General features: G+C 48.3%; 1 protein-coding gene across 1 annotated transcript; it reads right to left on the reverse strand.

Moving 5' to 3' along the window:
• Positions 1-2780: 2780 nt before the first annotated feature.
• Positions 2781-6846, reverse strand: LOC109753731 (uncharacterized). The gene is made up of 2 exons (XM_020312651.4): positions 6246-6846; positions 2781-3021 (listed from the first exon to the last, which is right to left on the reverse strand). Exon 1 carries the CDS (start codon positions 6653-6655, stop codon positions 6251-6253), a length of 405 nt encoding a protein of 134 aa, XP_020168240.1. The 5' UTR covers positions 6656-6846; the 3' UTR covers positions 2781-3021; positions 6246-6250.
• Positions 6847-13323: the final 6477 nt, after the last annotated feature.

A 13323-nucleotide genomic window follows, 5' to 3' on the forward strand; every position in this document is an offset into this window, starting at 1 on the left:
GGCTTGTTTAGGCCGAAGCACAAGGCAGGTTGTTTGGTTACATGCAACATATATTGTCTGGTAACCTCCTCACGAAGGTGGTGAGGTTACCAGCAAACAAGCAAGCAGGAACCAGTTTAACTCAGAACATGTGCAATCAGGCAACGAAGAGCTCTCTAGACGTTCACGACGAAGGCGTTGTGGTGCTTCTTGCACCTGGTCACCACTTCAATGTCGTCGTCGTTGAAGACGATCATCTTCAGGGTGTCGGGAGTCAGCAGCTTGAAGGTAAACATGTAGCCAATCCTGATCTGGTGGATAGCGGCGAAGGCGACACAACCCTAATCTAGGGTGACCCTGCCGTTCATCAGCCGGACCGTCACCCTCCATACGTAGTCGGTGTTCGTCTTCAGTTCGAACTCCTGAAGCACGGCGAGGCACCTCAGGTTGTTTGGCAGGCACTCCAGCTCTGGGACAAGGATCACCTTGCAAAAGTGAGTTGGGCCTGCCTCCTCATGGTAGTGGTCGTAGTTCTTCTGCTTGCCATTGGAGGGCTCCTCCAGCACCACGTCATCGTCTAAGGGTGGCACCATTTACATGCACTTCTCTAAGGTCGGCACCACCTCCTTGCCCTTCGTGTTCTCTGTCTCGATCTGCATTATGAAAAGCACAAAGTTCAAAGGTTGATCAGCATTCAATCCTATCGTCCAAAGCCCCTATATTTACCCACCCAAAGGCTCTACTACTTACCCACCACCGCAACTAACCCTCGTTGTCTCTCACTGTCACTCCTCTTCCATATCTCCGTCGCCATGAACTCCATCCCCAACCCCTTCCCCTAGGGCATTGGTTGGAGGGCTATCTTCCTTGGGTGCTCGCTTGGTGATCGCACCAAGTTTGAGAACACCTTGGAAGTGTGCTTTAACTTCACCAGCATCAAGGACATGCATAGGAGGCAGACGTTGTGGTAAAGAAGGCGACGACAGAGGAGTTGAAGACGCTGATTCCTGACCCAGAGAAATGCGCTATGTCAGTGGACATACTGCGCTGGGCTATGGATGAGGCCGAGTCCGGCGATGCTGGTCAGAGAGCAAGATGGGCCAAGTACAGGGGTACAGGACTCGTCAAGACCAGTTGTCCGCCGCGGTGTCGCCGACCGTCATCATTCTAGAGCCAAAGGAAAGAAGAGGCGGTGGAGGTGGTGGTTAGGGCGCCAGAGCCAAGTCACAGTACTATGCCAATTGTTCTAGACGAAGGCGAGGATGAGGACAACTACAAGGCCCCAAGTCCCCGCCGTTCCAAGCACCTTCAGGGTCGCCGCAGCTAGGATCTAGCGCTACTGTGTAAGATTTACCCCGATTCACCATCCTTTGTACTCAATCCCAATCGAAACCCTAAAATCCATCGCTACTTGCTACTCATCAAGATGTGTTGATCAACCCTATTGAACCCCCACGGTCAATCATACCCCTAGCACGTGCATCGAATGTGCAACCCAATGTAAAACGCGGATCGAATATGAAAATTGTGAGCGAGGAGGTCAAAATAGGGCTTACCGCCATTGCTGAAGTGTTGCCGGTGATAATGGTGATGTCGGTGATGGACGCCTGTGCTCGCCTTGCTGTTCTCCGCTCCGTTGATCACCATTGCCGGTGTAATAGTGTGAGAGTGGTGAGGGTAATTAAAGCCGGCGCTTCGAGAAACAACGCGACATCTCGAGCGTGGCTCCTCTCGTGCAGCCGCCGCCGTTCACGTGCACCCCGCGGGCCTGGTTGTGGAAAATTATCGATTCAACGGTTTCCAACGGGCCTGGCCCCAAGGTACTTTTAGGTTTCATGCTATGCATGCCAAACCATGAACACAGTCAACCAAATGGACCATTTTCTTCCTGTGCAGGGCTTGGTTAGGGTGTATGTTAGCAACCAATCACGTCACAAGTCTTCGCGTATGGTAGTACCTAAGTTTTGGTGCGCCGTCGCAACAGCTGCTCCTCTCGACTCGGTACTCTTCCTGTAGCCAGCGAACGCTCCGTGACCATGACCCCCGTTCCATAAACCAGGAGATCTAGCACAAAAGACTTGGTACTCAATCACAATCACATGGGCAAGGACTAAAGAGCACTGTTGCATAAACAACGTGACAAAGTTAGCCAGGGTCCACCGCCTGTCCGGCCATCTTGCCAGACTTTTGACCGTTAGTGGCAGCCAGGAATGCATCATGACAATCCCTACGAGACCACGACGTCACGCTGCTGCTTCCTGCCCGCCAGATCCTTCAAAGGCTCGACCGTCTCTGATCTCATCGGTAGCAGCAAATCAGACGGCATGCATGCGGCAGAGCTAAAGAGACAAGCACAAGAAACATGCAAACCATTGTGCATGCTCAGTTATTCGCCATCAAAGGTAGTAACGCTGGCGGTAAAGCAAAAGAGCAGACGGCTGGTGTGCATTCTAACTCCAAGCAAGTCTATATTGGACACATCCGTACTGAGAAATTTATAGGGCAGTCACAATCGGTAGCTTCAATCTAAATTCTGGTTGGATTCAACCTTGGCCAGTGATTTTGATTTTAATTTTGATTTTAATTTCTTTTATACACAGGTCTGATGATGCAGATTGCGCGTTCCCAGCCACAGTGAGCCAAGTGTGTAAAACCGCATGCACACAGCCTCGATGGACCAGCGGTTGCAACATGCGAATGGGAGTTACAACCCCAAGCCATGTGTAGACCATGTTCTACATTGTACAAAGAAATCATTCCATTGGTCTGTCAAAACGCAGTTCAAGTAGATCATGTGCCGATTCCAGCAGAAGATTTGAGTTTTTCATAAATTTCATTAAACCACAGATCAGCATTAGGCTGGCTGACTTTGGAACACAACTTACAAGGTAGGTGCATCCGGTTTACTCCGCAAGAGCCATATTATTGCCACCATCATCTTTTACAACCAGAAAAATTTCTCCGAAACAAAAGAGGAAGGGACTTCCAAGGAAGAGCGGAAATGAAGTGAGTGCAGCTTCGGCTGCAGCGTGACCACAAGACCTGGCAAACGAAGTGAAATAATTAGACATGACTTCAACTTCAGGTCTAGAGTTAGATAGGCAAAGGCCCAAACTATAGCTAGTAGCTAGAGCAAGTGTCTTCTCTCGTCATAGATTTAGATAAGCAAAGGCCAAACTCTAGCTAGTGGCTAGTAGCAAGTGTCTTCTCTCATCATAGATTTAGATAGGCAAAGGCCCGAACTCTAGAAGGTACCCGGAAATCTAGATAAAAGACCAGCATGTACAATTCCAGTTACGGGCATACAGCCTGTACCACTCAATAAAGTGAGTAACAGGGTAGTACTACAATGCAGATGCTGCCAGTGAAAATGTATGGCAGGTTGAAAGTAGATGCTGATAACAGTTGCCCTGATGCAATTATTAAGCATGCTACAAGACAGACATTGGCAGGATGATATTCATGAAAGAAACTCATTAAATGAATATGGCACAGATAATGCAAATGAGAAGGCAAGCAAGGAAAGAACTAGATATTCTGAACATAAGTTATAATAAGATAACAAACACGATGACAATGAGCAGTTAGCAATAATATATTTTTCCAAGCAGAATTTCACTATATGGAGAGTATGTAGGTCACTGTTAACGACTACTATGGAAAGAAAATTAAAACGCCAACGAGAAAGAACAATGCCAAATGGCTCAAACCAAACTTACCCTCAATAAAATGGTTTAAATTTCTGCATGGAGGAACATTATCGTAGTGACGAGAACTTGGAAAGGTCTAAGCGCTTTCCCATATGCGACACGCCATCTAGGCGTGTCAGTGTACATTGATAAATATATTATTCATTGAATCACAAAAGTAAACAAACTGCCTACTCTGTATTCAGCATATTTATTGACCTTCAAAAAGATTTTCTTGGTTTGAGGGAAATCAGCACGCTGACATAATAAATACATGCAAAGCTGCTATTACGGTAGATTAAACATTTTGGAATCTGCCGCATAAATTCTGGACCTAACCAGCCTACTTTGCTTGCCTCAGCAACGCAATAGCATAGCTCAACTTTTGCCAACCAAACATCTTGGTAGCCATATTGATCACATTAGTCCCAAAGAGGATAAAATTGGTGGTAAATACATTAGCTTAGTCAGTTTAACCATTTATTGACCCCAATAACATAGCTGGTGTAGAATTGAACTGGCTTCATAACCATAGCATGTAACTTCTTCATCTCCAGTCAATTTCAGCACACCCAAATAGAAACTATTAGAAGGCTCTTGAACCTCTGAAACCTAGCATGTCAAACTCAAATACTGAAAGCATCTCATCTGTGACAGATTGTTTCATCTCTTGCACAGTTGTGCCTTTATAAAATAATAACTCAGATGTATCACAGATGTGTAACACAATTAAAATAAGGTTGGTATTTAGGTGCTTCATATGCATGAATTAGCCAGGAGATCTTTAGCCATGGTTTCAAAAATATCGCATAGGCAGTTACTGATCAAAATTAATCATGGTTCATATCTCCAGATCCACTGCAAAAAATCAGAAGCTACTGTACCAACTATCAATCCATGTTTTTTGTTTTGACACACCCTATCGATCCATGTTGATTTACTCAAAAACACAAAAACATGTTAAGAGAAAATCAATCAGACACTTTTGGTCAGTACTGAAAGAGAATTGAAAGAGAATTATATTTATAATGCCCGCTAGATATCCCACTGAAAAAAGTGTAAACCTCATATCCATGTTGCATTAAGATTGAGCCAGCAATTAATTGGTTAGAACCAGTTCCATATATTGCAAGGTCGTCTCATTTGTTACCTCTAGGCATGTTACAAGATGAGAGTCCTGCTAATTCCAGTTCTCCCAAATGTACAACAAAACATCCTAGCTCTTTATGTAAAGTGAAGTATAGAGCTAACTAATCAAAAGTTCAAAACAAAATTTGTGCACTCTAGAGTGAAAGATTACATCTACTGAAGTTAGCATGAACCAACTAACTTGAAACACAGCCTACTCAAAATAAATAAAACTTACACGCAACACAAACAAATTATGATTCTTCCTTCCAGACAACATTAATAAGTACATACACATAATATAGCAACGGACCATGGAAGAAATGCATGCAATAAACAAAATATAAAAAACCTAGAGCCTTGGCCATGTCAATGTTCATCGTATTTGTTTGAGACTCCCTAGCGTCTCTACTCGGCCTAAAATGCGATCTCGAGGACCCCAAAAAACTTGAGACCGCTCCCCGTCCATATTTGCAATGAATCCAGTGGATCATCCTCATGGAGGTGAGGGACGCACAAAAGGAGGTAACCTTCAGTGTCACCTTGGGGGAAGCCCAGGGTATGATTGATTAATTTATCATTCCAAATCTAATCCTGGTTCACTGGAACCATATAAGCCCATACCCAGAACTCCGATCAAGAAAGAAATGGAACCGCCTGCAGTACAAAATGAACTTTGTAGTTTGGATTATTCCTAACTTTCTGCCATCCTTTCTTTTGCTTTGATTAGATGTTGTCATGAAAGAAGTTGTGAGTGGTTCAAACGGTTCCCGACATGAACCTTAAAGCGTAAGCCTGCTGTTTTGAAACAATAGGGTAGGATGGTGCTGGAACTGGATTCTTGCAGCGTCCGTAGGCTCAAAGGAATGGAAGACAGGACTTGTTGTTCTCATAGCTCGTTTAAATGTCATCCTCATTTTACATCACAATGTTCAAGGCAACCAATATATCTTTGATATACACTTGAAAACCAGAGACTTAGGGCGCGTTCGGTGTCCCTCCGCTCCGCTCCCAGAGCGGACGGAGCTGGGGTTATAATCCCTGGAGCGAGCTAACAGCTGCTCCGTAGATTCTAGGATTTGAAGGAGCGTGGACTGCCGAACGCGGCCTTAGCAACTCACAATGATATACTAAACCTTGACTTCAGGCCATAACTAAAAACTTATGCCGCATGATGCATTTCCCTCTAAAAGGATGGTGATGAAGTTGGGTTACTGTTGAACAAACCATCATAATTAGCTAACTATTTCACGAGTTGCAACAAGAAAGAATATCTCATTTCACAAAGCAAGGTTGGGTTATCAACTATTGCACACGTACTGACGCCCCGAGCCTACATTTGATTCTATAAAAGAACAGACACACACTGATTCAGATTAAGATTGCAATTAGGCCTGCATGACACGGAACCCTAGCTCTAACCCCAGATCTAAAGGTAGCAGCCCTCACCTGGATCACTGGGTGTAGCCGCCGCCGACGGCGCTGTAGTCCTCCTCGACGGCAGAATTGACGTAGGGGACAGGGAAGTCCTTGGCGGGGTCGAACTGCTTGGCGGCCATGTAGCGCTCGAGGTCGGGCTTGCGGAGGAGAGTGCGGCGGACGGGCGGGCGGTTGCGGCGGCAGTCGCGCGGGTAGTACTTGATGTCGAACACGGTCTCCGGGTCGGAGGTGGGGATGATGGCCCTGGGGGAGTCCTCGCGAAGGGTGGCCGGGCAGGTTTGACGGTACTCGAGCGCGCCCGGGACCGCGCTGCGGTACTCGGGCGAGGAGCACGGGCCGGTGATCTCCCACGGCTTCTTGAAGAATTTGCGGAATGTCTGGATCAGTGACTTGCCGGCGCCGGCGGCGGAGGAGGCCATCGGGGGCGGTGCGGTGGCTACGGCCCGATGGAAAGGGGAGGTGGGGAGCGGGGGAGATCGGCAGATGCGGGAAGCGGGCTGATTCAGCGACGGTGAAGGCCGAAGAAACCTGGATTTAGCTATGGGTGCACTGCACAACGTGGCCTGATCTGGACCATCTGGCCGGGAAGAAGGCCGAAGAAAAGAGCACAGTGGTGGAAGGAGAAATTGTCGATGCAAACCAAAGTTATGGTGAATGGATCAATGGAACTATTTTTAGTTGTTCTTGTTTTTTCCGGGAAACCATATTTAGTTTTTTTTTTGAAAAAAAATCTCAAAAAATACAGTATGTTGAAGAGATGGCTTTTTATAGACATGTAAAATTTCTTCTCTTTTATTTTGCGGGAAGACATGTAAAATTTCAAGTACAAGCATAAATTTATTTACGGCATATGAAAAAATAAATTCAAGAATAATTAGTGTTGATAGAACATCATCCTTTTAACATGTTGTACTGTTTTCTTGATAATTTTGGAAAACTTTCAAGCATGTTTTTCATGATTTTTTTCATTGTAATTGCATTACATCGGATATTCTTTTGAAGGAAAGCGCTAGACATGAAAATCATGCACGAGTTCTAATTTAAAGAAAATAAAAAATGAATTCTCCGAGCAACCATAAAAAAAGTTAAGCCAACAACAAGCACACGAAAGCATATGCATGCTCTGCCACATAGTTTCTATTTAGCATTTTTCTTTTTTAAATTATTCGCCCGTGGACTCTTTTGTCTCATTGTTTCATGGTTTTAGTGAAGTGGACACGGTGTGAGATCCATCAAAAGTTATGCATGGCTGGAGAAATAATCACAAGTGTTGAAGACCAAAATGTATCTCGAAGTTGGGGGGCTAACTCTGCTAGGAAGGTGGAGGCCAACAAATGGCCTCACGACAAGGAATGTCTCACCTGGTTCTTTGAGCGCCCATGCCATCGAAAGCTCGAACACCCTTTGTCGGTGTCAAAACCGGCGGATCTCGGGTAGGGGGTCCCGAACTATGCGTTTAAGGTCGATGGTAACAGGAGACGGGGGACACGATGTTTACCCAGGTTCGGGCCCCCTACCCGAGATCTGCCAGTTTTGACACCGACATTGGTACTTTCATTGAGAGTTTCCGCTGTGTCATCGTCAAGAGGTTCGATGGCCCCGTGAATCATCTACAACAATGTTGTTCAGGGAGAAGTATTCCTCCCCGGACAGATCTACGTATTCGGTGGCTTCGCACTGCAGGCCAACTCACTTGGCCATCTAGAGCAGATCGACAGCTACGCCCCTGGCCATCAAGTCAGATTCGGAAGGTTGAACTACGTCACGGACATCCGCGGAGACTTGATCTTCGACGGATTCGAGACCGCGGCAGCCGCTCCCTGTCACCACGATGAACATGACTTAAATCTGTCATCAGATCATATCCAGGAGATAGCGCCTGCAACTGCTCTGGCCCTAGATCCGGAGCAGATCACGCCATCCGAGGACGGGAGGCTCAACCCCGCCATAGAGGCCGCAGATTCAGCGGCGTCGGAGCCGCACACAGACCCTACCTCGGGTGGGATCTGTGTTACCGGAACCTCGGACACGTCTCTGGCTACAGGTTCCGAAGCATGTGCGTCCGCGCACGACGAGCTTGATCGGGCGTCGATCGTCGAATTCAGCTCCGCGGACATCTTCCAGCACTCGCCTTTAGGCGACGTGCTAAACTCATTAAAAACACTCTCCTTAGCGGGGGACTCACAGTCGAATTATATCTGGTTCGAACTGGAGGCTGATGACGGAGAATTTTGTTTCCCACCCACCGCCCACTTCATACCCACTGTCGAGGACCTAACCGACATGCTCGATTACGGCTCCGAAGACATCGACGGTATGGACGACGATGCCGGAGAAGAGGAGGCCCAAAACCCGCCGTTTACCGGATGTTGGACGGCCACTTCCTCGTATGACGTATACATGGTGGACACACCTAAAGAGAACAATGGAGACAACCAGAAGGATCCAGTCGAGGATAAACCTCCCGAGATACAGCCAAAACGCCGACGTCAGCGGCGCCGCTCTAAATCACGCCGTACAAAAAGATAGCAATACGGGCACAAGAGAAGATAACACTCCAGACGGTGCCGAAGACAATGAAGACCCCGTTGAAGCAACTTCCGAACAGGACGAACGGGAACACGGGCAAGTTAGCCCTGATGAACATGCCATACACGAAGACTCGGAGGATAGTAATTATCTTCCGCTCTCCGAGGAGGAGGTGAGCCTCGGCAACGAGGACTTTATCATGCCTGAGGAACCTCTCGAGCAGGAGCGCTTTAAGCGCCGGCTAATAGCCACTGCAAGGAGCCTGAAAAAGAAGCAACAGCAGCTTCAAGCTGATCAAGATCTGCTCAATGATAGATGGACTGATGTCCTGGCAGCAGAGGAATACGGCCTCAAGCGCCCGGCCAAAAGTTACCCGAAGCGTAAATTGCTATCTCAGTTCGAGGATGAGGCGCTGGAGCCCGTACCATCATCGCGCAATGCGGCTGACCAACCACCACATGGTCGGGATAAAGCGGCAACTCAAGCCGAACACCAGCCCGGCCCACCTCACCGTAAAGGCAGAGAGAAAACAGCTCGGGGACATACCTACGACCTGCGGTAGGGCTTGGACAGTAGAGCATGTTAGAACAGATCGATCTATGGTTCACGGGGACGCGCCCCGACACGAGACAACGGCTATCTAGCCGGACGCAACAATCATACTCACGCCCGGGCCGAGAACCGCAGACGGACTCCATCCGAGCTACGTCGCGACGTGGCCCGATACAGAGGCGCCACACACCCCCTTTGCTTCACTGACGAGGTAATGGAGCACGAATTCCCAGAAGGGTTCAAACCCGTAAACATCGAATCATATGATGGGACAACAGACCCCGCGGTATGGATCACGGATTTTCTTCTTCACATTCATATGGCCCGCGGCAATGATCTCCATGCCATCAAATACCTCCCACTAAAACTCAAAGGACCAGCCCGGTACTGGTTGAACAGTCTGCCCGAGAACTCCGTTGGTAGCTGGGAAGACCTGGAAGACGCCTTTCGTGATAACTTCCAAGGCACATATGTCCGACCGCCAGATGCCGATGACTTAAGTCACATCATCCAGCAGCCCGGAGAGTCAGCCAGGAAGCTCTGGACTAGGTTCTTAGTCAAAAAGAACCAAATTGTCGATTGTCCAGACGCCGAAGCCCTCGCGGCCTTCAAACACAGCGTCCGGGATGAGTGGCTCGCCCGCCACCTCGGTCAAGAAAAACCAAAATCCATGGCAGCCCTTACCGCTCTAATGACCCGCTTTTGCGCGGGAGACGGTAGGTGGCTCGCTCGTAGAAGTAACAGCACCAGCGATTCGGGCACTTCCGAAGTCCGAGACAGCAATGGCAAGCCACGACGCAATAAACACAAGCGTCACAATAATAACGAAATAACGCAAGACACGGTGGTTAACGTTGGGTTTAGCGGCTCCAAACCAGGTCAGCGGAAAAGGCCATTCAAGGCAAATAGAGATGGACCATCCAATCTAGACAAGATACTGGATCGACCCTGCCAGATTCATGGCACCCCCGATAAACCAGCTACTCACACTAACAGAAGCTGCTGGGTCTTCAAACAAGCCGGCAAGCTTAATGCCGAACACAAGGGGAAGAGGCCGCCTAGTGACAGCGATGACGAAGAGACTCGCCAGCCGAATACCGGGGTTCAAAACAATTTCCCCCCGAAGGGAAAACCGTAAACATGGTATATGTGACGCACACCCCTACAGAGGAGTGCAGGCGCGCACCACATGACGCATACGCCATGGAGCTGCCCCCCCCCCAAAATTTAGTCATATCCGTCCTAAAGGTTTGGCAGCTCTGATCATCGATCCAATTATCGATGGGTTCCATCTCACGGAAGTCCTTATGGACGGCGGCAGTTGCCTTAATCTACTCTACCAAGACACTGTCCGCAAAATGGGCATTGATCCTTCAAGAATCAAGCCCACCGCAACTATCCTCAAGGGAGCAATACCCGGCATAGAAGCTCGCTGCACGGGCTCCATCACACTAGAAGTCGTTTTCGGTTCGCCGAACAACTTCCGAAGCGAGGACTTGACCTTTGATATTGCCCCGTTCCACAGTAGCTACCATACACTTCTGGGGCATACCGCTTTTGCTCGTTTTAATGCGGTCCCACTCTATGCCTGCGCAAAACTTAAAATGCCCGGTCCACGCGGCATCATAACAGTAAATGGAAATACGGAACACTCCCTCCGTTCAGAAAACCATACTATGGTTATTACGGCCGAAGTACAAAGCGGCCTCATCAAGCCGCATAACTTAGCGGCCATTAAGCCGCCGGTCCCTCTTAAATTGAACCGATCAATCTCAGAGCTGGATTAGCAGTTCGGCCTCCGTCGTTTGCCTTACACACACGCGAAGTCTATATCACGCATGCATAATTATGTACTTAAAATACCTTGGTCATCGGCGGAGGCACAATACGGACAGGCCTGCAAGCATTTCCATTTAATCCTTTTTCTTTTCTAACCGTTTCTTATATCTTATCATAGGTGGCTCAAACACTGGTCATCTCACGGACTCTTTCGGAGTTCGGCTTCATACACTCACCCAAAGGTTATTCCTGTTAAGGAATCCTTTCACCGAGGCAAGGCGACGCGGACGTGCGACAGGAGGTCCAAATAATTTTGTGTAGACCGCACTCTCTATTTCGAGCCTGTAAAGTGCCTTCTCCCTCAGCCTTCGACCACCGGCATGTCAAATAGCCTGGGTCGTGGTGTTATTATTTGTAAAATGGCAATTGACATATCAATCAGGTTCGTGTGAACATAATCCGTATCTAGTATTCGCTTTTTCTAAAGAGCTACATTTTTTCCGGTTGTTTCACACTCGCACCTCGGCACAGATTGCCAGGGGCTCGATATGGGAACAAATGAGTTGCCGACAAAGTCCGAACAGCTTTATAGCACACTTCTGCGTCACGAGTTTGGCCTTATATGCACCAGCTCCGAATCATGTCTTTGGTCAATAGTTGGGTTGCCCGGCTCCTGTGCTTACTACCTTACGTTCTGCTATATCAGCTAGGGTAGTAAAGGGAGAACTACTGCGATTATGTCCCGGTTTATCTGGACGAGCACCTTAGTAGAGAAAGCCGAAAACTGACTATCATGATGCGGCGAGAGCTGGTCAACCATCGATGACTTACTAGAATCTTTCGTGATTCTTTCCGTCTTACGCGAAGGGTCGTTCCTAAGGTCACCCATGTAACGCACCGTATTCGGATAACTGCGTACATACCAGGGGATATATCGTAGGCCCACCGTCGAACTCCTATGGCTAAGTGAAAGTGTTAAAGCCCTATAGTCCGATTGCCTGGTTCGCCGCATTAACACCTCCTTCACGGACCAAGACGTTGAGTCAAGAGTGATCAAGTGCTTTTCCGAACACCCCAGTATTTTACGCGAGGGGGCTGAAGCCGACGACTGGAAAATTTCAGATTATATAAAATACGGCCGCACAGGTATCATAATATTGTTTTTACAATCCCAATACATTTCACTCGAATATCATATCTTTCGAGCACTGACCCTCTATCAAGTGGGCGCCCTCTAAGACATCCTCGAAATAATGCTCTAGCGTGTGATGCTCCTTGCCCTTGGGTGGACTTTTTGCTGCAATATCGGTGGCCTTCATCTTCGCCCAGTACGTCTTGACGCGGGCAAAGGCCATCCGTGCACCTTCAATGCATGTTGACCTTAACAGCGTCGATACGCGGCACCGCATCGACAAGTCGCCGCACCAAACCGAAATAACTATTCGGAAATTGCTCAGTCGGCCACAGCCGGACCACGACGTCCTTCAAGGGAGAACCGGATATCTTGTGGAGTTCGGCCCACTGGGCCATCTGTTCGTTCAGCAGCAGCGAGCGCTTTGGCATGCCGAATTGTGACCAGAAAAGCTTCTCCGTTGCATACCCTTCTTGCGCTTCATAAAACTGCGCCGCATCGGAGGCGCTCTTCGGCAAGTCCAAGAATGCGTCTGGAGAGCTCCACATTTGATTAAGAGGGGAATACTTCGGATCGCCGAATTTAGTCTGTAATAAGAAAGGCTTACCGGCCGCTATCTCCCCAGCTTGCCGGATCTATTCCCGAGCCGCTCTAGACTCAGATCGTGCCCCTCTCGCCTCTTGTAAGGCCTTGTCAAGATCGGCCGCTTTGGCTTTGTTATCCCTCTCGAGGAATTCGCACCGGACAGTGGCTTCTTTCAGCTCGCGCGCCATGGTAGACATTTTCTCCTCACATTGGCGCTGAGCAGCCTGTCCGGCTTTTAGCTCATCCATTGCCTTCTTGGCAGCCACATTACTCATCCGAGCTTGCTCCTTGGCTCGGGCAAGTTCAGCTCGAAGGGTATCCACAGTGGCGGCACTATCTGCAGAAACGCATGTCTCAGAATATAATTCTAGCTTCGTGCCCGTGTTATTATACATACATACACTGACCGCCCCCAAACATACCTTGCGCCTCGTCGAGCCGCTTGTTAATAAGCATGATGTCATCATCCGCCACATCAAGTTTTTGCTTCAGACCTGCAACCTCTGTAGC

This window comes from Aegilops tauschii, chromosome 3, assembly GCF_002575655.3.
Source record: "Aegilops tauschii subsp. strangulata cultivar AL8/78 chromosome 3, Aet v6.0, whole genome shotgun sequence".
NCBI lineage: Eukaryota > Viridiplantae > Streptophyta > Magnoliopsida > Poales > Poaceae > Aegilops > Aegilops tauschii.